Source organism: Heterodontus francisci, chromosome 15 (assembly GCF_036365525.1).
Source record: "Heterodontus francisci isolate sHetFra1 chromosome 15, sHetFra1.hap1, whole genome shotgun sequence".
Taxonomy (NCBI): domain Eukaryota; kingdom Metazoa; phylum Chordata; class Chondrichthyes; order Heterodontiformes; family Heterodontidae; genus Heterodontus; species Heterodontus francisci.
In genome coordinates, this window is record NC_090385.1 from 23,844,759 (window position 1) to 23,870,808 (window position 26,050).

At 41.8% G+C, this 26,050-nt stretch overlaps 1 protein-coding gene and 1 long non-coding RNA gene across 4 annotated transcripts in view; one reads left to right on the forward strand and one right to left on the reverse strand.

Annotated features, from left to right (window-relative positions):
- Positions 1-5,615, forward strand: part of LOC137377538 (uncharacterized) — an 81,671-nt gene extending 76,056 nt beyond the window's left edge. Inside the window, exon 3 of the long non-coding RNA XR_010976435.1 lies at positions 5,116-5,615. This is a non-coding gene — a long non-coding RNA (uncharacterized lncRNA). The remainder of the gene's footprint in view (positions 1-5,115) is intronic.
- Positions 1-26,050, reverse strand: part of atg4a (autophagy related 4A, cysteine peptidase) — a 70,293-nt gene that overhangs the window by 22,557 nt on the left and 21,686 nt on the right. For all 3 annotated transcript variants that reach the window (XM_068047234.1, XM_068047236.1, XM_068047235.1), the window contains exons 6-10: positions 24,212-24,284; positions 18,337-18,416; positions 13,586-13,770; positions 12,159-12,237; positions 10,575-10,720 (exon numbers count right to left, since the gene is read on the reverse strand). In XM_068047234.1, coding sequence (XP_067903335.1) covers positions 10,575-10,720; positions 12,159-12,237; positions 13,586-13,770; positions 18,337-18,416; positions 24,212-24,284 — 563 coding nt within the window. The remainder of the gene's footprint in view (positions 1-10,574; positions 10,721-12,158; positions 12,238-13,585; positions 13,771-18,336; positions 18,417-24,211; positions 24,285-26,050) is intronic.

Below are 26,050 nucleotides of genomic sequence, written 5' to 3' on the forward strand. Positions count from 1 at the left end.
CTCTAATCAAAATATGCTTTTCCAAATAATCATAAATCCTGCCTCTCAGAATCCTCTCCAATAATTTGCCCACCACCGACGTAAAAGACTGACTGGCCTGTAATTCCCAGGGTTATCCCTATTCCCTTTCTTGAACAAGGGAATAACATTTGCCACCCTCCAATCATCTGGTACTACTCCAGTGGACAGTGAGGACGCAAAGATCATCGCCAAAGGCGCGGCAATCTCTTCCCTCGCTTCCCGTAATAACCTTGGGTATATCCCGTCTGGCCCCGGGCACTTATCTATCCTCATGTCTTTCAAAATTTCCAGCACGTCCTCCTTCTTAACATCAACCTGTTCGAGCATATCAGCCTGTTTCACGCTGTCCTCACAAACGACAAGGTCCCTCTCACTAGTGAATACTGAAGCAAAGTATTCATTAAGGACCTCCCCAACCTCCTCCGACTCCAGGCACAAGTTCCCTCCACTATCCCTGATACCCTCACTCTGGCCATCCTCTTGTTCCTCACATAAGTGTAGAACACCTTGGGATTTTCCTTAATCCTACCCGCCAAGACTTTTTCATGTCCCCTTCTAGCTCTCCTAAGTCCATTCTTCAGTTCCTTCCTGGCTACCTTGTAACCCTCTAGAGCCCTGTCTGATCCTTGCTTCCTCAACCTTAAGTAAGCTTCCTTCTTCCTCTTGACTCGCTGTTCCACATCTCGTCATCCAAGGTTTCTTCACCCTACCATCCCTTCCTTGCCTCATTGGGACAAACCTATCCAGCAGTCGCAGCAAGTGCTCCCAAAACAACCTCCGTATTTCTGTCGTACATTTCCCTGAGAACATCTGTTCCCAATTTAAGCTCCCCAGTTCCAGCCTAATAGCATTGTAATTCCCCCTCCCCCAATTAAATATTTTCCCATCCTGTCTGCTCCTATCCCTCTCCATGACTATACTAAAGGTCAGGGAGTTGTGATCACTATCACCGGAATGCTCTCCCACCGAGAGATCTGCCACCTGGCCTGGTTCGTTGCCAAGCACCAAATCCAACACAGCCTCCCCTCTAGTCGGCCTATCTACATATTGAGTCAGTAAACCTTCCTAGACACACCTGACAAAATCTGCTCCATCCAAACTATTTGCACTAAGGAGGTTCCAATCAATAGTAGGGAAGTTGAAGTCACCCATGACAACAACCCTGTTACTTCTGCACCTTTCCAAAAATCTGCCTCCCAATCTGTTCCTCCGTGTCTCTGTTGCTATTGGGGGGTCTATTGAAAACTCCCAATAAAGTGACTGCTCCTTTCCTGTTTCTGACAAACCCTCCTCGACGACCTCCCTTTCTGCAGCTGTGATACTATCCCTGATTAGCAATTCTAACAATATTAGGCAGGAACTGAAGAATTGAGATTGGGGGCGGCTATTTGAGGGTAAATCAACATCTGACATGTGGGAGTCTTTCAAACGTCAGTTGATTAGAATCCAGGACCAGCATGTTCCTGTGAGGAAGAAGGATAAGTTTGGCAAGTTTCGGGAACCTTGGATAATGCGGGATATTGTGAGCCTCATCAAAAAGATAAAGGAAGCATTCGTAAGGGCTGGAAGGCTAGGAACAGACGAATCCCTTGAGGAATATAAAGACAGTAAAAAGGAACTTAAGCAAGGAGTCAGGAGGGCTAAAAGGGGTTATGAGAAGTCATTGGCAAACAGGATTAAGGAAAATCCCAAGGCTTTTTATACGTATATAAAGAGCAAGAGGGTAACCAGGGAAAGGGTTGGCCCACTCAAGGACAGAGGAGGGAATCTATGTGTGGAGCCAGAGGAAATGGGCGAGGTACTAAATGAGTACTTTGCATCAGTATTCACCAAGGAGAAGGACTTGGTGGATGATGAGCCTAGGGAAGGGAGTGTAGATAGTCTCAGTCATCTCATTATCAAAAAGCAGGAGGTGTTGGGTGTCTTGCAAAGCATTAAGGTAGATAAGTCCCCAGGGCCTGATGGGATCTACTCCAGAATACTGAGGGAGGCAAGGGAAGAAATTGCTGGGGCCTTGACAGAAATCTTTGTATCCTCATTGGCTACAGGTGAGGTCCCAGACGACTGGAGAATAGCCAATGTTGTTCCTTTGTTTAAGAAGGGTAGCAAGGATAATCCAGGAAATTATAGGCCGGTGAGCCTTACGTCAGTGGTAGGGAAATTACTGGAGAGGATTCTTTGGGACAGGATTTACTCCCTTTTGGAAACAAATGGACTTATTAGCAAGAGGCAGCATGGTTTTGTGAAGGGGAGGTCGTGTTTCACTAATTTGATTGAGTTTTTTGAGTAAGTGACGAAGATGATTGATGAAGGAAGGGCAGTGGATGTTATCTATATGGACTTTAGTAAAGCCTTTGACAAGGTCCCTCATGGCAGACTGGTACAAAAGGTGAAGTCACACAGGATCAGAGGGGAGCTGGCAAGGTGGATACAGAACTGGCTCGGTCATAGAAGACAGAGGGTAGCAGTGGAAGGGTGCTTTTCTGAATGGAGGGATGTGACTAGTGGTGTTCCGCAGGGATCAGTGCTGGGACCTTTGCTGTTTGTAGTATATATAAATAATTTGGAGGAAAATGTAGCTGGTCTGATTAGTAAGTTTGTGGACGACACAAAGGTTGGTGGAGTTGCGGACAGTGATGAGGATTGTCAGAGAATACAGCAGGATATAGATCGATTGGAGAATTGGGCGGAGAAATGGCAGATGGAGTTTAATCCAGACAAATGTGAGGTAATGCATTTTGGAAGGTCTAATGCAGGTGAGAAGTATACAGTAAATGGCAGAATCCTTAGGAGTATTGACAGGCAGAGAGATCTGGGCGTACAAGTCCACAGGTCACTGAAAGTGGCAACGCAGGTGGATAAGCTAGTCAAGAAGGCATACGGCATGCTTGCCTTCATCGGTCGGGGCATAGAGTATAAAAATTGGCAAGTCATGCTGCAGCTGTACAGAACCTTAGTTAGGCCACACTTAGAATATTACGTGCAAATCTGGTCGCCACACTACCAGAAGGACATGGAGGCTTTGGAGAGGGTACAGAAGATGTTTACCAGGATGTTGCCTGGTCTGGAGGGCATTAGCTATGAGGAGAGGTTGGATAAACCAGGATTGTTTTCACTGGAACGACGGAGGTGGAGGGGCGACATGATAGAGGTTTACAAAGTTATAAGCGGCATGGACAGAGTGGATAGTCAGAAGCTTTTTCCCAGGGTGGAAGAGTCAGTTACTAGGGGACATAGGTTTAAGGTGAGAGGGACAAAGTTTAGAGGGGATGTGCGAGGCAAGTTCTTTACACAGAGGGTGGTGAGTGCCTGGAACTTGTTGCCGGGGGAGGTGGTGGAAGCAGGTACCTTCAAGACGTTTAAGAGGCATCTTGACAAATACATGAATAGGATGGGAATAGGGGGATACGGACCCCGGAAGTGCAGAAGGTTTTAGTTTAGGCAGGCATCAAGATCGGCACAGGCTTGGAGGGCCAAATGGCCTTTCCTGTGCTGTATTGTTCTTTGTCATAATAAAATTGGCTGAAAAAAAGAGTAACAAAAAAAAAAACAGCAGATGATGTTCAATACGGATAACTGCAACGCTGCAATGTACTGCAGATAGGAAGAAAAAATGGATGAAAATATATTCCATGAATTGTGTCAAAATAGCAAAGTATGAAAGTGAAAGAGATCTATGGATTTTCGAAGATGATGCCCAAATGTTAAACTGTTGAAACATTTGGACTTTTCAGTCTTGATATGACACTAGCAGGTGATCTTACAAAGGTTTACAAGATAGAAAATGGCAAATGTGGAATTCAGTCAAACCACATTGCAAGGGGGACACAGGTTCAAACTAGTAAAAGACAAATTTTGATTAATATAAAGAAGCTCTGTGGAGAGGTTGGAAAAGTTAAGACTGTTCTCCTAAGAACAGAGAAGGTTAAGATGTGACCTGTTAGAGGTTTCCAAGAGGATGAAAAGTTTTGATCGAGCAGGGAGAGAAAAAATATTCCCTCTCGTGAGTAGGTCAATATCCCAATAGATTTAAAATCATTGACAAAATCTATAGGGAGATGAAGAGAAATGTTTTCACTCAGAGTTGTTGGGATATGGAACACTCTCCATGAATTTAAAGTAATTTTTGAGTTGGATAGGAACTTATAGGTTTACGGACAAAAAGCAGAGATATGGGACTAAGCATTTAACCTTTATCAAAGAGCCAGCACAGCTATGATGGGCCAAATGGTCTCTTTCTGTGCCGTTTCTATGATTCTATGTAGATCTTTATAGAAACAGTGATCAATACTGTTTTTCTGTACAGCAGACAAAAACTCTGGAATTCTTTAAGAACATTTTGTTTGCTGCAGTGGAGAGGAGGAAGTGAATCAGTATTGGGGGTCGGAATGTGGTTTTCAGTGCAACAAGCAAATCAGTGGATTTTCTGGATCTGGGAATCATAAATGCAGCTGCTTCACTCAATAATGCTATTTAATACTGGCACTTCACTATTAAAACAGCACAATTTACAGGTCTGTTCATCTCTGTATCTTGCATTATTTTATGCTAGTGAGGATAAGGCAGCAACCTACTGCCAAGCTCCAACTAATGTTGCTCATGGTCTAGCTATTGTGAGGTACCCAAAAGCAATCTATGGTGATTCAACCAATAGTTTCCCTCAATATGTGGAAGAGTCTAGCCTTTGCTAGAATTCAGTCAAACCACATTGCAAGGGGGACACAGGTTCAAACTAGTAAAAGACAAATTTTGATTAATATAAAGAAGCTCTGAGGAGAGGTTGGAAAAGTTAAGACTGTTCTCCTAAGAACAGAGAAGGTTAAGATGTGACCTGTCTGTGTGCATCTGAAGATGCAGGTGAGAATAGATTTGCTGGTGGGGAATTAGAGAAACTCATGTCCCAACTCAACGTAGCAGATTGTTAGAGCACCAATGGATAGACGTGACCAAAGGCTTTAGCTGTCTGGACGTCCTAGCGTTATGTCCAGCCCACAGCCAATCCCATTGATGACCACACTCCGCCTCAACTCTGTTAAGTATATACAGGAGGCTCAAGCACACGGAATGACTCCATCTGATCTCTTTCCTGTTTAGACAAAGCTGCTTACCTGTGTAAAGCTTCAAAACATCCTTTGGAAACATGGAAACCTCCACCTCACAGCAGCTCCCAACAACACTCAAGAAGCTTGACACCATCCAGGACAAAGCAGCCCGCTAGATTGGCACCCCATCCACAAACATTCACTCTCTCCACCACTGATGCATAGTGGCAGCAATGTATACCATCTACAAAATGCACTGCAGCAACGTACCAAGGCTCCTGAGACAGCACCTTTCAAACCCACGACCTCTACCACCTAGAAGGACAAGGGCAGCAATTGCATGGGAACACCACCACCTGCAAGTTCCCCTCCAAGATGTTAGGCTCTGAAATTGGGTTAACGGATGATAAAAACCTGATTGTTCAAGATAATAGGGTGAACGGGTGGTTGGGTGTTAATTAGTTAATTGTATTCAAGTGTGTATACGTAAAGAAGAGCCAGCCAGCACTGGCTGGCTGTCAGTGTTGTTTGGAAAGCAGAAGTAAGCTCTGTGGCAAGCAATAAACAATCTCCACCAAAGCATCCTAGTCTCAGTGCCTTCTTCACAAACAGGCTTGGAAGTTTCACTGACATTGATAGCAGAGGATGGTTGTCTGAAAGTGAAGATGTAGAATCCAGTGAAAGACCTTTGCTGTTAAGTAAACCGTCTATGAAAAAGGCTTGGATGAAATTGGATTTGGAACATGACAAGGCGATTGTCTTTGGGAAATCTGTAGCTTTGCAGCTTACACTCGGGACATTATTGTATTCATTTAACGAGACCTAACATCTCTAAGTTAAAGTATTAATGGCATCTGGGGGTAGGGATTTAAAGGAGAAAAGGAAAATTATTTAAAAACTACATCGACAGTTTGCACATCCATCTTGTCATAGGTTTAAGATTCTGTTAAAAGATGCAGGGGTAATAGATGATGACTCCACTAAACCTATCGAAGATATCAGTGGAAAATGTGATATCTGTAAAAAAAAATACAGGAGGACATCAGCGCGGCCCATAGTGAGTCTCCCATTAGCAAGGGATTTTAATGAAACCGTAGCAATGGACTTGAAGGTATGAGATAAAGACAAAAACATTTTTCTTCTACGTTTTATAGACGTGGCGACTAGATTCAGTCTGTCAACAGTAATTTATAGTAAAGACAAAAAATAGTAAACAAGATAATGGCAAGGTGGATAGGAACGGGACTAGAAGCACCAGCTAGGTTTCTAACTGACAATGGAGCAGAATTTGCCAATGATGAGTTCAGGAGTATGTTGTGAAAATATGAATATTGTAGCAAAGCAAACGGCAGCAGAAAGTCCTTTTAGTCATGGGATTTGTGAGAGAAATCATGCCATGATTGACGAAATGCTTCGAAAAATTTTAGCAGACCAGCTAAATTGTAAATTGACTACTGCTCTGGCGTGGGCAGTACAGGCGAAAAACCCGCTTCAAATGGTTGGGGGCTACAGCCCATATCAATTAGTTTATGGCAGGAATCTGAAAAGACCTTCAGTAATGTGGGATCAAACCCCGGCTTTAGAGGGGACTACAATTCGTTCAATTTTTGCGGAACATTTGAATGCCATGCATGCAGGAAGAGGAATATTTATTAAGGCAGAGGTTTTAGAAAAATCAGGACAGCTTTGAGGTATCGGATCAGGCTATCAGAAAAGAATTTTGATACCGGGGATATAGTGTATTACAAAAAAGGGCAGAAAAAATGGAGGCACCCAGGAAGAGTTGTAGGCACTGATGGCAAAACAGTGATTTTGCAACATGGCAACCAAACCGTTAAGAGTACATTCCTCGCAGCTTATTGGCACTAATTATACATTGACAGAATCTGAACAACTGATGGACACTGATGATGCACCATGTACTTCGCATGCACGTACGTCGTACCTTTGCGAGCAACAGATTGTGGCAGATAATGGGCTGACTGAGAGTGGACCGAGTGATAGTGAAGATCCAGAGAAGGCCATTTATCCCAAAGGTCAACTACCGAAAGTTGAGACTAGAGTGACATATATGCCAGAAGGGACTAGTGAATGGAGGGAAGCCACCATTATAGGAAGGGCAGGAAAGACCACTGGGAAATACAAACATTGGCTGAATGTGCAAGACAAGGGACAGGATATCAGACATATAGATTGGCAGAAGGAAGTGAAAATGTTGAAGGCCAGAAAACATAGTGCAAGTTCAGACAGTGGGCCTGAAGATGATCATAGTCCAAGGAAAAGGTCACAAACTTGTGACAGGAAGTCTGGTTGTAGGAGGGACAGGTCGAGTAGTAGTAGTCCAGAAAGGGATAGGAACTCTAGTAGGGGACATAGTTTCACAAGAGCAAGGACCAGAGAACAGGCAAGGAGCACCATAAGAAGTAGGAGCCCAAACGATAGAGAAGCTCCAGTGGCTATGAACAAGTTAGATGGTAAATTGATAAAGGATGCCAAGCAAAAAGAGCTTGACAATTGGAGAGAGTTTGGCGTATACAGTGAGGTGCCAGGTAGAGGACAACCAGCATTGTCCATAGATGGATCTGTACAGAGAAAGTACTTCCTGATGGTACGTATAAAGTGGAGGCCAGACTTGTAGCTCAGGGATTTGAGGAACGAATAGGCAACCAAGAAGTTAGAGTGGATGCCCCAACAGCAGGAAAAGCAAGTTTGAAGATTTTCCTAGCCCTTTTAGTGACACACTCTTGGGAATGTAAGTCCATTGACATCAGAGCAACATTTTTGCAAGGGGAGAAATTTCAAAGGGAAGTATTTTTAAAGCCACCAAAAGAAGCTGGAGATATAGAAGGGAAATTATGGAAGCGAAACAAGTGTGTTTATGGGCTAAATGATGCATCCAGGGTGTGGTATTTTTCAGTTAGGTCTATCGTACTAAATGCTGGTTGTATTCAACTAAAAGCAGATCCGGCAATGTTTATTTGGTGCTATGAAGAAAAACTAGCCGGCATTTTCTTGATGCACATGGACGGTTTTCTGTGGGGAGGATCTGAGGCATCTGAGAAATTTGTGGTAAAGTTCCGTAGGAATTCAAGATTGGAAGTCAGGCTTCCGGAGCTTTTAAATATATAGGGTTGAATATTAGGCAGACTAAGTTGGGGGTAACCCTAAATCAAAGGTCTTACGTAGAGAATGTTAATAGGATGCCAATAAATTGGGCCAGATCCTCACAAAAGGAAGACTCTGCAACCAAGGAAGAAGTAGACCAGTTAAGGAGCTTAATCGGGCAGTTGAACTGGTTGTGTACACAAACTAGGCCGGATGCTTGCTATGATGTGTTAGAATTGAGCACCATGCTGAAACAGGCTACTGCTGGGCAAGTGATGAAAGCAAATAAGACATTGAAGAGATTGAGTTTTGACAAATGTACACTCAAGTTTCCAGCACTTGGTGACCCAGAAGAAATGAAACTGGTCATTTTTAGTGAAGCCTCACATGCTAATCTTCCCGATGGTTATTCGAGCACAGCAGGGCACATTATATTTTTGGTGGGAAGAAATGATAAATGTTGTCTGTTAGCCTGGGAATCGAAGAAAATAAAGAGGATAGTTCAAAGCACCTTAACTGCTGAGACACTTGCACTGATAGAAGCAATAGCTATGGGGATGTATTTATCAAGTATTTTAAAAGAACTCTTATCAAAGGGCAATCGGAGAAAAAATTTTCTATAGAGTGCTACGTAACCATTCTCTCTGGGACAATGTCCATTCGAGAAAAGGTGTCACAGAAAAGAGGTTGAGGATTGATCTCACGAGTATAAAAACAATGTTGGGAAGAAAAGAAATTTCCAAAATAAAATGGGTTGACACAAGTCATCAGTTGTCGGATTGTTTTACGAAGAGAGGTACTTGTTTGAAAAAATTGTTGGATGTCCTCGAAGAGAGACATCTTGTGTTATGATAAGTTAAGAAAACGTGGAATTTTTTAATGATAAGATCGCTTTTTCTTTAAGCAAGATTTTTTAAAGGGGGGAATAAACAGCACATTAATGGATGGTGCTGTTGAAAGTTAATGATACATTTTTCTGTATCTTACATTATCATTTTTTAAAAATTTCTTTTTCTTTACATATAAAAAGGGGTATCAGTTAGGGTCTGAAGTTCTGTTAATGGATGATATATACTTGCTTGTTCAAGATAATAAGGTGAACAGGTGCTGGTTGTTAATTAGTTAATTGTATTCAAGTGCATATATATATATATATATATATATATATATATATATATATAAAGAGCCAGCCAGCACTGACTGCGGGTGTTTTTAGGAGTGCAGAAGTAAGCTCTGTAGCAAGCAGTAAACAATCTCCACCAAAGCATCGTAGCCTCAGTGTCTTCTTCACAAACAGGCTTAGAAGTTTCTCTGACACAAGTCACATACCGTCCCGACTTGGAACTATATCACCGTTCCTTCACTGTCACTGGGTCAAAATCCTGGAACTCCCTTCCGAACAGCACTGTGGGTGTACCTACCCCACATGAACTGCAGCAGTTCAAGAAGACAGCTCATCACCTCCTTCTCAAGGACAATTAGGGATAGGCAATAAATGCTGTCCTAGCCAGCGATGCCCATATCCCATGAATGAATAAAAAAAAAACACGAGCCTTCTCTTGAAAATTCTCTTTACATCATTCTATTTCTGCACAGAGAATTTCCTGTATAATGTGCTGTTGCACCTTCCACTCCCACACCCTCTTTTTCCACCTGGGCACACTTTGCTTAAACATCCTACTAAGCAAATGACAGCCCTGTATTCGAGGGTCTTCCCTAGCATATGGAGTGGTGCCAAATATCTATTTTGGCCACTTTACCAGCATATAGCTCATGCGCCCACTTTGCGGTCAAGACAAAACAGTCTCCCGCATTTTTGTGCACAGCCAGAGGTTTCTCACAAAGGAGCTGCTCCTCTACCTTTTACTCCATTTTAAACCTTCACTCATTGTTTTTGACCACCTGGTGTTCAGAGTGGTGATCATATGAGTGAACATCCTGCTGGATCTGCTCTTGGGCGTGGCATAAATGGCCATCCACGGATCTAGGATGCACAAGATAGTTGGGGGTGGGACAAAGGTTGGTTTGACTGCTGCACTTGAGACCTTGTGCGCACTTGGTGACCTGGGAATGAGATACTTCAATGTTCACAAGTTCATTTAAAGCGTTCTGTGACCGGCGGGCAGTGCTAGACCCGCCATGTATTACTAACATTGTAAAATGGATCCAGATTTAAATATTTAAACACTTTGCACACACATTTGTGGTTTGGCTGGGTCACTGTTGTTAGTGATTCCCTCCTCTTGAAGGGGCTCTTGTTACTGGTTCTTGTCCTGGTGGCTTTGGGTTTATGCCTGGTTCCATTCTATTGCTCAGACAAAATAGTCTGAACTTTTGTGAGCCTAGTCATAGAGTCTGTTATTCTTGATTGGCACAGAAAACAATGAATTGAGCAGCATTACTCACTAAAGCTACTGAGGGGTCAAGATGTGTAATTTTCATACGATGGGGGGTTCGCTGGCAATGATAACTGTAATCGTCCACACTCCCATCGTCCGCTGTGTCTACTGCAGCCTGTGTCGTATGAGGGTCCAAATAGATTAATTCATCTCCTGTGTGGACAGCAGAAAACACCTCAACCATAGACAGAGTATTCAGTGCAAGAGCAGATGAATGATGCAAATAAAGTTTAGTAAATGCTCAATACAAAACCTTGACGAGATATTTTAGTTTAAAATAACTACTATACCAGCATTAACCTGACATACAAACACACAGGTCTATAATGCAGTATTGCAATGACACATTCTACATTATTGTACAATTCTAGCATTATATAAATAGTATCTATTGCACAATACAATATTAATATTATAACACTAGTGCATTACTGACTGTTCCCAGCCTACTTGCTACCTTGAAGCACTTTCTGGCACTGCTGCATCAGCACCTCCCAGAAATAAGACTGCTGCGGCAAATTCTTATAACTGCAGGACCCTTGTAATCTCCTTTTGAGTCACGTATTCTCAATCAGACATCTTCAGTCAAGGCATACTTTTTTAACTACAGTTCCACTGAATGATATCATTAATTATCATGTGGACTGTAGCAGTGGAGGCTTTTGTACTTTTTCAGTAATAACAATATAGAGCACCAGGTCAGCACATGGCAAAGATAATTTGTTCTACGAAGAAATAGGAAGGGTACTCAAGAACAGAATCAATCCAACATAAAGTGGGAAAATCCAAGCAGCTTAGGGTCAGAATTGGTTAACTGTAATACACGACTACTTCATGATCCAGATCATGACCAGGAACTACTTTAATGAAATAAGGAAATAACTAAAAAAAAAAAATGGGGGGCGCGGTTGTTGAACACTACTTTAGTAACAGACGTGGAACATCTTTAAAAGTGTAATGCTGATTATGCAGGATAAATACATACTAAAAACTAACAAGCTTAGAATAAACCAATGTGATGTTAAATGGATTAAGAAAAATTAAAGCTGATAATAACAAAACCTCTACAAATCCTGCAGGAATAATTATTAAAGAAGCAAAAACATGTGAAAGGGGTAATCAGATGGGGGGGGAGAGACTTAAAAGAAGCACAGCAGCTGAGGCTAAACAAAACAATAAAAAATGAATTCTGCACCACAACAGTAAGAGGGGAGTCAGCGAAGAGGTGCATAGGTATGGTGAACAGAAAAACCTAAATCACACTATGCAAGAATACAAGCAGTTGCCATTCGGCAAAGAAGACCTGGCTATCATCAATAAGACTGCTCATAAATGGCTAGACCATGCTGATAGGACATTTTGAATGAAGTACCACACCCTGTTCTACCAGTACTGTACAGTAAGGTAGACAAAATTCGTAGTACAGTACAATACTCAAACTAAATAGTCCTCTATTTTTCCTCCATGTATATGATTTGTTTACAAATAAGTTGCAGGCTTTACTTATTTACTCGGTATCACTCAGTGCCATTATTTTAATTTTGCACCAGTACTGAAGCTGATAACTCAAGTAATTACTTCAGGTGCTTACCAAGAAATCCTATAAAATAATAAGCATTGTTTGGTTTTCCTCCTAAGACTCCTAAAGACTGAGGCATCTTAAAACATTCCTGAAACAGAAAAGAACAAAAGAATATCAGAATTTAAAATAAATGTTTCTATTTATCAGCAGAGTGTGACAGTCCTCAGCTTTTAAAAGTAACTTGCAATGCATGGTTAAAAACGGATAAAAAAAACTGCAAATGCTGGGAATCTGAAATAAAGAAAAAATGCTGGAAATATACAACAGGTCAACCAACCTCTAAAAAAAAAACAGATTAATGTTTTAGGTATTCCATGATTTGGGTTCACCCCTGCATTTTTCCAAAAGCAAGGTTTCCAGTCTCAGCCTGGCTAACTGTGACAGCCACTATGGAGGCAATAAAGTTCAGAAGCCAAAGTTTCTACCGAACCACATTAGGAGGTCCGAGAATGGCAGTAGTTTGCAATCTACAAATGTTCTATGGCTACACCCTTGCAAAACAGAGGGGAAAAATAGCCACAATATACTTCATGTCATTACCCTGATGTGGCTCCATCTCAGATTCACCTTCCTCTGGCACTTATACCAGTCACTCATTTTAAAAGCACCCCCTAATTTATTTTAGAATCATAGGAATATAGGATATAGGAACATAGTACATAGGACTTAGGAGCAGGATTAGGCCATTCAGCCCTTCGAGTCTGCCCTGCCATTCAATAAGATTATGGCTGATCTGGTTGTGGTCTCAACTCCAGTTTTCTGTCTGCCCCCCATAACCTTTGACTCCCTTATTTTATTTTTATTTATTTAGAGATACAGCACTGAAACAGGCCCTTCGGCCCACCGAGTCTGTGCCGACCAACAACCACCCATTTATACTAACCCTACAGTAATCCCATATTCCCTATCACCTACCTACACCAGGGGCAATTTACAATGGCCAATTTACCTATCACCTGCAAGTCTTTGGCTGTGGGAGGAAACCGGAGCACCCGGGGAAAACCCACGCAGACACAGGGAGAACTTGCAAACTCCACACAGGCAGTACCCAGAATCGAACCCGGGTCCCTGGAGCTGTGAGGCTGCGGTGCTAACCACTGCGCCACTGTGCCGTCCATCAAAAATCTATTAACTCAGCCTTGAATAAATTTAATGATCCAGCCTCCACTGCTTTCTGGGGAAGAGAATTCTAGATTAATGACCCTTTGAGAAAAGTGATTTCTCCTCATCTCTATCTTAAAGGGGAGGTCTCTTATTCTTAAACTGTGTCCCCTAGTTCTAGTCTCCCCCACAAGACGAAACAGCCTCCTGGTATCCACTCTATCAAATCCCCTCAGGATCTTATATGTTTCAATAAGATCACCTCACAGGATGCATAAAGATCAAAAGGCCTCCTGACAAAGCCTGCTAGAAAGAGAGATGGATTTTAAACTTGCCTTTAGTGCATTGATGTAAACTGGATTGATGTGGTTTATTCCCATACGTAGAGGTATGATCAGCAAAAGTGGTTTCCAGTCCCTACAGGGCACAGACACAGTCTGGTTTTTGGATACATCACCTTTGTATAGTGAGGTATCTGTTTGTAACCTGCAATTTTCAGACCAATGTTTGCAAAGTTTTTCTGAAACAGTTATAAAAAGAACAAAATTAAGACATTTGCAAATTTAAAACAGTAATCATTGGCGAATACATGGTGTAAAATATATTTCTTCATAGACTGTCAATGCCAACACATTAACTGTCTTGAGTGTGCAAAGCCAGCTTTCACCAACGGATATTAATGTGGTACTTTCATCCAGGGGTATTCAGTATTTAGGAAGGACAGGCAAAAAGGGAAAGGAGGAGGGGTAGCGTTGTTAATAAAGGAGGAAACCAATGCAATAGTGAGGAAGGATATTAGCTCGGAAAATCATGATGTGAAATCTGTATGGGTGGAGCTAAGAAACACCAAGGGGCAGAAAACGTTGGTGGGGGTTGTCTATAGGCGTGCAAACAGTAGTGGAGATGTAAGGGATGGCATTAAACAGGAAATTAGAGACGCATGCAATAAGGGTACAACTGTAATCATGGGTGACCTTAATCTACATATAGATTGGTCAAACCAAATTAGCAATAATACCGTGGAGGAGGATTTCCTGGAGTGCGTACGTGACGGTTTTTTAGACCAACACGTTGAGGAACCAACTAGAGAACAGGCTATCCTAGACTGGGTATTGTGAATGAGAAAGGATTAATTAACAATCTTGTTATGCGGGGTCCCTTGGGGAGGAGCGACCATAACATGATAGAGTTCTTCATTAAGATGGAGAGTGAAGTAGTTGAATCCGAAACTAGGGTCCTGAATCTAATTCAAGGAAACTATGAAAGTATGAGGCACGATTGGCCATGGTAGATTGGGGAACTTTACTAAAAGGGTTGACGGTGAATAGGCAATGGAAGATATTTAAAGAACATGTGCATGAATTACAACAATTATTCATTCCTGTCTGACGCAAAGATAAAACCAGAAAAGTGGCTCAATTGTGGCTTACAAAAGAAATTAAGAATAATATTAGATCAAAAGAGGAGGCATACAAAATTGCCAGAAAAAGCAGCAAGTCTGAGGATTGGGAGCAGTTTAGAATTCAGCAAAGCAGGATAAAGAGGTTGATTAAGCGGGGGAAAATAGAGTATGAGAGTGAACTTGCGGGCAACATAAAAACTGACTGTAAAAGCTTCTATAAATATGTGAAGAGAAAAAGATTAGTGAAGACAAATGTAAGTCCCTTATAGTCAGAAACGGGGGAATTTATAATGGGGAACAAAGAAATGGCAGAACAATTAAACACATACTTTGGTTCTGTCTTCACAAAGGAGGACACAAATAACCTCCCAGAAATGTTAAGGAACTAAGGGTCTAATGAGAGGGAGGAACTGAAGGAAATCAGTATTAGTAAAAAAATAGTGCTAGGGAAATTAATGGGGTTACAGGCTGACAAATCCCCAGGGCCTGATAATCTACATCCCAGAGTACTAAAGGAAATGGCCCTGGAAATAATGGATGCATTGGTGGTCATCTTCCAAAATTCTACAGACTCTGGAGCAGTTCCTATAGATTGGAGGGTGGCAAATGTAACCCCACTATTTAAAAAAGAGGGAGAGAAAAAACAGGGAACTACAGAGCAGTGAGCCTTACATCAGTAGTGGGGAAAATGCTAGAGTCTATTATAAAGGATGTAATAGCAGAACACCTGGAAAGCATAAACGGGATTGGACAAAGTCAGCATGGGTTTACGAAAGGGAAATCATGTTTAACAAATCTACTGGAGTTTTTTGAGGACGTAACTAGTAGAATAGATAAGGGAGAACCAGTGGATGTGGTGTATTTGGATTTTCAGAAAGCTTTTGATAAGGTCCCACATAAGAGGTTAGTGTGCAAAATTAAAGCACATGGGATTGGGGGTAATATACTGGCACGGACTGAGAATTGGTTGACAGACAGGAGACAGAGAGTAGGAATAAACGGGTCTTTTTCCAGGTGGCAGGCAGTCACTAGTGGGGTACCACAGGGATCAGTGCTTGGGCCCTAGCTATTCACAATATATATTAATGACTTGGGTGAGGGAACCAAATGTAACATTTCCAAGTTTGCAGACGACACAAAGCTGGGGGGGGGGGGGCGGAGGGGAGAGTGAACTGTGAGGAGGATGTAAAGAGGCTCTAATGTGATTTGGACAAGTTGGGTGAGTGGGCAACTGCATGGCAGATGCAGTATAACGTGGATAAATGTGAGGTTATTCACTTTGGTTGTAAAAACAGAAAGGCAGATTATTATCTGATTGGTGATAGATTGGGAAAGGGGGAGGTGCAATGAGTCCTGGGTGTCCTTGTACATCAGTTGCTGAAAGCAAGCATTCAGGTACAGCAAACAATTAGGAAGGCGAATGGTATGTTGGCCTTCATTGCAAGAGGATTTGAGTACAGGAGCAAGGATGTCTTAATGCAGTTATATGGGGCCTTGGTGAGATCACATCTGGAGTATTGTGTGCAGTTTTGGTCTCTTATCTGAGGAAGGATGTTCTTGCCATGGAGGGAGTGCAAAGAGGATTTACTAGGCTGATTCCTGGGATGGCAGGATTGACGTATGAGGAGAGATTGGGTCGACTAGGCCTATATTCACTAACGTTTAGAAGAATGACAGGGGATCTCATAGAAACGTATAAAATTCTAACAGGAAAAGACAGGTTAGATGCAGGGAGGATGTTCCCGATGGCTGGGGAGTCCAGAACCAGGGGTCACAGTCTCAGGTTACGGGGTATGCGATTTAGAACTGAGATGAGGAGAAATTTCTTCACTCAGAGGGTGGTGAACCTGTGGAATTCTCTACTGCAGAAGGAGTGGAGGCCAAATCATTAAATATATTCAAGAAGGAGATAAATATATTTCTTAATGCCAAAGGGATCAAGGGATATGGGGAACAGGGTACTGAATTAGACAATCAGCCATGATCTTTTTTGAATGGCGGAGCAGGCCCGAAGGGCCAAATGGCCTATTCCTGCTCCTATTTTCCTATGTTTCATAACTTTCTGGCACACTGAATGTTATCAAGTTGTTACAATGGAAATAGTCTGAAAAACCAAAAAAAGGTGATTTCAAGGATAAACATACTTAAATTTCTAAAGGTGATTGAGGGGAAAGGCTCCACAAAGAAAGTCATGAAGGTGGTTTTAAAACTGTTCACCTGACGATTTAGGGGAAAAATACTAATAAACATTCTGTGGCAGTGTGCCAGACATATACTAGTCTGAGAATAATTGCAGCACATAGAAATGCAATAATGATGGCAATGCACTTTAACATTGTTTCTTTTCTCTGGGCACAAAGCTTTCTTTTACGGCAATCACATACAAAATCTCGCAAAAATATTCAATTGGCATAAGTTTTTGTAAAATATAAAGACAGTACTATTTCCATTTAAAATGGTAAATGTTGCATTGTTTAATGTGAAATTTGGAACACCAGCACATTTGCGGAATCTCTGACCTGAAGACTAAGAAACAAGTCGATTCTCTTTTGGGTCCAAAGTTTATAGGTTTTATTATCTCTATTTAAAGGTTGTTCATTGTTTGCAAACGCTTCAGAAGAAACAGATGCATGCTGACAAAGCTGATGCATGCTATGGGAGGAAATCTTTAAAATTTAAAAAAAAAATTGCAGGGTTCATTCAGTTTTGCAAACTTATGCTTCAGACATTGGGGATCCTCTTTTCTAACAACCTGCAGGAGACAGGGTCAAAGGCACTGAAATTCCAGAGTGTGAATATAAACTTAGTGAAATTCCTTTGACCACTATTTTATCTGAGATGTTAACCTGTTTATTCATATTTATTTCAGCGAATACATTTTTAAAAATTGATTCATTTATGGGATTCCAACATTCTGACAAGGCTAGCATTTACTGACCATTCCTAGTTGCCCTTGAGAAGGTGGCAGCGAGCTGTATTGTGAAGGTACACCCACAATGCTGTTAGGTAGGGAGATCCAGGATTTTGACCCAGTGATGAATGCACCCATAAAAATAGCAGACTAAGATATTTCAGATCCTCTGCTTTTGAAGACCAAATCTGTAACACCAGACATACCCCATCATGCTATGGTTGTAATTTGTTAATCCAGTGAAAGGTGTCAATGGTGAGGTTTGGGGTTGTGAACGATCAGAAGACTGGTTTAATAAGGGACCTTGAACCATTAGTACACCAGAACACAATTCTTCCACAGCAACAACTGGATGAGGGAAGGGAATCCGATTCCTATGTTTAGCATATACTCAATAGAAACAGAAAGCTTTGGAAATCCCCAGAATATACTGTTTCTCTGTTGTACCACAATGAACAAGGCAGATGTTGCCAATCAATATTAGAAGCTGTTTAGTTTTAAGACAGTGTCCCACTTATTGGCTCCTCTTGCACTAAAAAAAAATCATGTCATGGCAGGAAAATAAATTCTCACTCATGGTAGTTTTCCAGTAGCCTTGGTTAATTTTACAACAACTCTGTTGGTCGGGCAGAGAGTGGAGCTGGTCTCCACATTCAGCAGCAGAATTCAAACCATCGTGTGCCAGCTCAAATTGATTCATTCAATTCCTCACACTCTGTGTTAAGTCAGGAACAAAGCATTGTTAACTGAGTAAGAAAAGTACTAAAACTCACTGATATCTTCAATAACTACAGTATTATCCATGGAAATGTAAACTGCCAGAGCATTCCAGTCATCAAATAAGGCAAGCTTCCTGTGAAAAAAAGAAACATTCTTCTTGTACATTTCTATTTGGAGAGAACAGACAGGGGGGAAAAAATGGATTCCTAGGACTGATTACACAAAGCAGGATAAATATTAGATATAAGCCAGTAATTGAAGAATTTAGATAAAGACATTTTTAGATACTTGATAATACACACCAGTTAGCATTCCCACTAGACTTCAGCCTTGTAGTCACCCTGTGATATTCTATTACACTGTTAAGGATACTGCAAAGGGTCTGCATTGGATCTAATCCCTATGAAGCGACAGGCTTGTACCTCCAAGACCACCGCCTAAGGAAATTGAAGACACCTGTAGTTTACTTAGAAACTATGCTACTCTAAAATGGAATGATTTAAAACAAGTTGGGTGGTATGGTGGGCAATATGCTGGTTTAGACATTGGCCTTTCATCTCTGGAACCTGGGTTCTTATCTAGCCCAGACTGGTGTGATGGTTTCCTTTGCCTGTTGGCTGTAAGGGTTCTTAATGACATTTTTGGGAGTATTTTCCCAGTTCTTAGTCGACATAGCCCAAAACTGCCGCTATTTGGCAGATTCATTCAAAAAGACCACAGGTTGGCTTGTATGGGGAATGGAAAAATGCCACACTAATGCAGTAAGGAATGTTCTTTTACATGTGGTTGAGATATATTGTTGTAGCAGAGTAGTGGGAACCCTACTCTGCATTCAACCATGTAAAAGCTGGCCTGGAATGTTCAGTTCTGACATTATGCGAGTAATTTTAATCCCTCCATGATGAGTGAAAGTAGGCACAGGATGTGTTAAATTGGTAAATACACAAAACTAAATCCCAACCACTTAGGAATGTGCGTACTTCCAGATTAACTGTGGTGTATTTGGGGGTACCCACGTAACTTGCTCTGGAGTGGCAGGTCCATAATTATAATTATAAAATGGATACAGCACAGAAGGAGGCTATTTGGCCTGCCAGCTCTTTGCAAGAACAACTCAGCTAGTCCCACTCCCCTGCCTTTTCCCCAGAGCCCGCAATTTTTTTTTCTTTAGCTAATTACTCAATTCCCTTTTGAAAGCAATGATTGAGTCTGCCTCCACCACGCTCTCAGGCAGTGCATTCCAGATCCTAACCACTCGCTGCATAAAAAAGTTTTCCTCATGTTGCCGTTGGCTCTTTTGCCATTCAACTCAAATCGGTGTCCTCTGGTTCTTGACCCTTCCGCCAATGGGAACAGTTTCTCCATATCTACTCTGTCCAGAACCCTCATGATTTTGAACACCTCCATCAAATATCCTCTCTACCTTTTCTTCTCTAAGGAGGAGAACAACCCCAGCTTCCCCAGTCTATCCATGTAATTGTAATCCCTTATACCTGGATCCATTCTAGTAAATCTCTTCTGTATCTTGTTCAAAGCCTTTCCAAAATGTGGTGCCCAGAATTGGACACAATACTCCAGTTGAGGCCAAACAAGTGTTTTATAAAGCCTCACCATAATTTCCTTGCTTTTGTATTCTATACCTCTAGTTATAAAGCCCAGGTACTCTTATGCCCTTTTAACCACTTTCTCAACCTTCCCTGCCACCTTCAATGATTTGTCATCCTATACCCCAGGTCCCTCTACTCCTGTGCCTCCTTTAGAATTGTATCCTTTGTTTTATATTGCCTCATCTCTTTATTCCTACCAAAATGTATCACTTCACACTTCTCTGTATTAAATTGCATCTGCCACATATCCGCCCATTCCACTAGCCTGTCTATATCCTCTTCCGCTATCTTCCTCACAGTTCACAATATTTCCAAATTTTGTGTTATCCATAAATTTTGAAATTGTACCCAAGGTCATTAATATTGATCAGGTCATAGAGTTATACAGCATAAAAACAGGCCCTTCGGCCTATCGTGCCCGTGCCGGCCATCAAGTACCTATCTATTCTAATCCCACTTTCCAGCACTTGGCCCGTAGCCTTGAATGCCATGGTGTTTCAAGTGCTCATCTAAATACTTCTTAAATGTTGTGTGGGTTCCGGCCTCCACCACCCTTTCAGGCAGTGTGTTCCAGATTCCAACTGCCCTCTGGGTGAAAAATCCTCTCTATAAACCTCCTGCCCCCTAGTTATTGACACCTCCAATAAGGGAAAATGTTTCTTCCTATCTACACCCCTCATGATTTTGACCTAATACTGACCACTGGGAAACCCCACTGTATGCCTTCCTCCAATCTGAAAAACAACCACTCACCACTACTCTCTGTTTCCTGTCACTCAGCCAACTTCGTATCATGTTGTCACTTTTATTCCATGGGCTTTAACGTTGCTGACAAGCCTGTTATGTGACACTTTATCGAATGCCTTTTGGAGATTCATGTACACCACATCAACTGCATTACCCTCAACAACCCTCCGTTATCTCATCAAAAATATAATCAAGTTAGTTAATTTGTTAGTTGCTCTTAACAAATCTGTGCTGGATTTCCTTAATTAATCCACATTTATCCAAGTTGCTGTTAATTTTGTCTCAGATTATTCTTTCTAAAAGCTTTCCCACCACTGAGGTTAAACTGATTGGCCTGTAGTTGCTATGCTTATCCTTACACCTTTTTTTGAACAAGGGTATAACATTTGCAATTCGCCAGTTCTCTGGTACTCCCCCTGTATGTAAGAAGGATTGGAAGATTATGGCCAGTGCCTCCGCAATTTCCACCCTTACTTTCCTCAGTATGCTCGGATGCATCTCATTCGGTCCTGGTGACCTATCAACCTTATGTACAGCCAGCCTTTCTAACACCTCCTCTTTATCAATTTTTGTCCCATATAGTGTCTCAACTACCTCCTCTTTCACTATGACTTTGCTAACATCTTCTTCCTTGGTAAAGACAGATGCTAAAGTACCCATTTAGTATCTCAGCCATGCCCACTACCTCCATGTACAAGACCCTTTCTTGGTTCCTAATCAGCTCCATTCCTCCTTTTACTATTTAAATGCCTATAAAAGACTTCTGGATTCCCTTTTATGTTAGCTGCCACTCTATTCTCATTCTCTTTCTTTGTTTCTCTTATTTCTTTTTTCACTTTCCCTCTGAACTTCCTATACTCAGCTTGGTTCTCACTTGTATTATCAACCTGACATCTGTCATACGCGCCCTTTGTCAGCTTCATCCTACTCTCGACCTCTTACCATCTAGGGAGCTCTGGCTTTGTCTGTTCTACATTTCCCCCTCGTGGGAATGTACCTCGACCGTACCCAAAATACCTCCTCTTTAAAGGCAGCCCATTGATCTATTACAGTTTTGCCTGCCAATCTATGATTCCAATTTACGTGGCCCAGATCAGTTCTCACCCTACTGAAAATTGGCCTATCCCAATTAATTATTTTTACTCTGGATTGCTCTTTGTCCTTTTGCATAGTTGACCTAAACCTTATGATACTGTGATCACTGTCCCTAAATGTTCTCCTACTGACACTTTATCCACTTGACCCACCTCATTCCCCAGAACCAGATCCAGCAATGTTGCCTTCTTCATTGGGCTGGAAACATACTGATGTAGAAAATTCTCCTGAATGCAGTTCAGGCACTTTTCCCTCTCTCTGCCATTTACACTATTACTATTCCAGTCCATATTAAGATAATTAAAGTCCCCCATTATAACTACTCTAAGTTTTTGCACCTCCCTGTAATTTCCTTGCAAATTTATTCTTCTATATCTTTTCCATTAGCTGGTAGCCTACAGAATACACCCAGTGCTATAATGGTACCTCTATTGTTTCTTAGCTCTTACCAAATAGATTTTATCCTTGACCTGTCTAGGACATCCTCTCTCTCTAGCACGGCAATATTCTCCTTAATCAATACTGCCACACATCCTCCTTTCTTTCCTTCCTTATCTTTCCTGTGCACCTTGTATCCAGGAATATTCAGTACCCAGTCCTGCCCTTTAAGATAGGGCATACATACAAGCATACGAATTAGGAGCAGGAGTAAGCCACTTGGCCCTTCGGGCCTGCTCTGCCATTCAACAAGATCATAGCTGATCTGATTGTAACCTCAACTCCACATTCCCACCTACCCACAATAATCTTTCACCTCCTTGCTCATCAAGAATCTATCTACCTCTGCCTCTGACTCTGCTTCCACTGCCTTTTGAGGAAGAGAATTCCAAAGACTCACGAACCTCTGCGAGAAAAAATTTCTCCTTATCTCTGTCCTAAATGGGAGACCCCTTATATTTAAACAGTGACCCCTAGTTCTAGATCCTCCCGCAAGAGGAAACATCCTTTCCACATCCACCCTGTCAAGACCCCTCAGGATCTTATGTGTTTCAATCAAGTTGCCTCTTACTCTTCTAACCTCCAGCGGATATAAACCTAGCCTGTCCAACCGTTCCTCACAAGACAACCTGCTCATTCCAGGCATTTGTCTCATAAACCTTCTCTGTGCTTCCAACATATTGACATCCTTCCTTAAATAAGGAGACTGATACTGTACACAGTACTCCAGATGTCGACTCACCAATGCCCTGTATAACTGTAACATAACCTCCCTACTTTTGTATTTAATTCCCCTTGCAATAAACGATAATATTCTATTAGCTTTCTTAATTACGTGCTGTGCCTGCATACTAACCTTTTGCAATTCATGCACTAGGACACCCAGATCCCTCTGCATCTTAGAGCTCTGCAATCTCTCACTATTTAGATAATATCCTTCTTTTTTATTCTTCCTGCCAAAATGGACAATTTCGTATTTTCCCACATTATACTCCATTTGCCAGATCTTTGACCTAACCTATCTATATCCCTTTGTACCCTCTTTATGTCCTCTTCACAACTTACTTTCCTACCTTTGTGTCATTGCCACAACATCATATTTCCATTTGGGTATCTGCACCTGCAGCTCACCTACCTTCTTTACCATGCTCCATGAGTTCACATACGTGCACTGTACACCTAATTTAGACCTTATTGAATTCCCTCTTACTCTGAAATCACCTAATACTTTACTATTTCTTACTCTAGTGCTATCTGTCTCTCCATATCCTTTGTGCACATTGTTTTTTCTCTCTATTTAAATATAGTTATAACATTTAGATGAGGTTCTGTTCCTTTGATCTTGGGAGCCATTTGAATTTCACAGCTGTGGACTGGATTTCCCAGGACTTGGAACCTCCCAGCTAAAGGGAGGTGGGAGTTGCCAGCTGCACCAGGTAAGTGCATTTTGGAGCACTGCTTGTGGGCTATGAGAAGGAGGAATGCTTCTTCCAGCCACTCAAGCAAACATTCTGCCATGATCTGCCTCCCCACAATCTTCAGACCCTCCGTCCCTCCTCACTGCCATGCTTTGAGCCCACTCACCACGACCCAATCGTTTACCGATTGTCGGGGACTGTCCCCAGTAGTCCCTGGCTGCAGCCTTCTACAACTGGCTTTCCCACCTGGCAGCTGGCCAGCCACTTATTCTGGCTGGTTTATGGGCAGGAAACGGAGTTGAAAAAAATGTTAATGATGTCCTGCCATTAAATTTGACAGGACTTCCACCTTCCCGGTATTTCTGGGTTTCCCAATTGCAAACATGCATGCCACTGCCTCCACACCTGCAAATATCGGGGCTTATATGCCCAAAATGTTCCATTCCCCAACACCAAAACTTTGACACCAGCCGTGGACATGATGGGCTGGAGGTTTCTATGAACTCAAAATTCACACCAAAAGAGAGTCAACAAAAATAAATTCTCAACAGAAGGATGTTATAGATCAACTTGACTTACAGTCTGATGCGATATTCTCTCCCTTACTTTGAATTTTCACTTACTTTAATACTTGGGCCACTGTGTTGGGTCCGTACCATTCACCTACAGATTTACCCTCTCCCACTCCCATCTGAGCTGTTAGAAAAATAAGACCAAAAAAGTGTTCAAATTCAGTCAAGACAGTTATCAGTATGCATCACAATTAAATCCTGATACAAATCCAGTAAGTGATAGGCTTGGATCGTGATGTCTAATTAAGGCTCAGATTTAAAACAATTTACATTTTTTTTTTGCAACACAGCCAATGCATTAGTTATCCAACCCTAAACAGACTCAATTAGCCTTTTATGGCATTTTTAATTTGGATCAGAAATTCTGTACAATGAGTTTGAATGCGAGATGGTTCAGTCCAATCCCATGCTTTGGTCAGCCTCTCCCCATTTGTTTAGTTTAGTTTAGTTTAGAGATACAGCACTGAAACAGGCCCTTCGGCCCACCGAGTCTGTGCCGACCATCAACCACCCATTTATACTAATCCTACACTGATCCCATATTCCTACCACATCCCCGCCTGTCTCTATATTTCCCTACCACCTACCTATACTAGGGGCAATTTATAATGGCCAATTAACCTATCAACCTGCAAGTCTTTGGCATGTGGGAAGAAACCGGAGCACCCGGAGGAAACCCACGCAGACACAGGGAGAACCTGCAAACTCCACTTTTGTCTGGTATCAAAAGGTACTGCCTGTGTTACTGAAACCCTGAATTTGGATTAACTATTTGAGGATAACACCAGAAGTAATGAATGTACATTGTAAAAATTATAAATACGCTCTAGCTTTCACTTAGTGAGAAACCAGACTCGCATTCAGAGTTCCTGTCAATGCTCTGAATGATCTTCAAACTCAGCTTTCCACAGTGAGTTAGTTGTAGGGCCAGGTGATGTACGGAATGTCTCAGAGTTATAAAGTACCCCATCATGAGTAGTGGTGTTAGCAAGGTGACTAATCCCCTGACTGTGCCAGGGCATTGTATGCCAGCAATCCTGCGTGCACCTAGTTCTGAGCAGGTCAATAAATAGTGACGTGAATTCTCCCAAAAATATTGACAGTACAATGTTAACTTAGAACACATTCAACAAATATAAATGCTATGCGGAGGAGTAAAGAGTTCAAAACTGCAACCTGTCCTTTCTTCTCCTCCTTATACTGAAGGAAGGGATGTTACCAGTATAGACAGAACCTTCTCGTTACAAGAAAAACTTTTATTTTTCTCCTACTTTCCTCCCTAGTACCTACCCACCCACCATGTACACACTATACACCATTCCTCAACAAACAGAGTGGGAAACTGGCTAGCTCCCAGGTATCTGCTCTTGAGTCAGGCATTTTACGGTAGGACATGACATGTAGTCCAGTGGTGCCTTTCTCTCAATGCACAATCTGTTTGAAGCTTCCAACTAAATGATATGCCTTTGAGTCTGTGATCATTACGAGGAACAACTGGATTAGTTCAGAATTTCACCACTCCATGCTAGTAAGACGGTGCTTTCCTCCACATATGCCACCTAATGTAAGCCCATTCTTCTGTTCACTCTCTGTGTCCTTGAAAAAGAGGAATGTTTAAATCAGCTACCTCATTTTGTTTTGTAAAAAAACTGGATCCTGCATCAGCAACCATTTGTAGCTCAGATTCCACATTCTAATAATCTTGACTGTAAGGGAACAGCAAGCAAAACACATAGCGCCCACCCAACAGAATATCTATGTAAGAGGCGTTCTTACCTTTAGCTGTGCTTCCAAAGGCTACAGTTCATACAGAAAACTGTTATCAAGTTATACCATGTGCTACAACTCCAAACTGCAACCCACCTCCACAACAGGTACTGCTCTATGAAA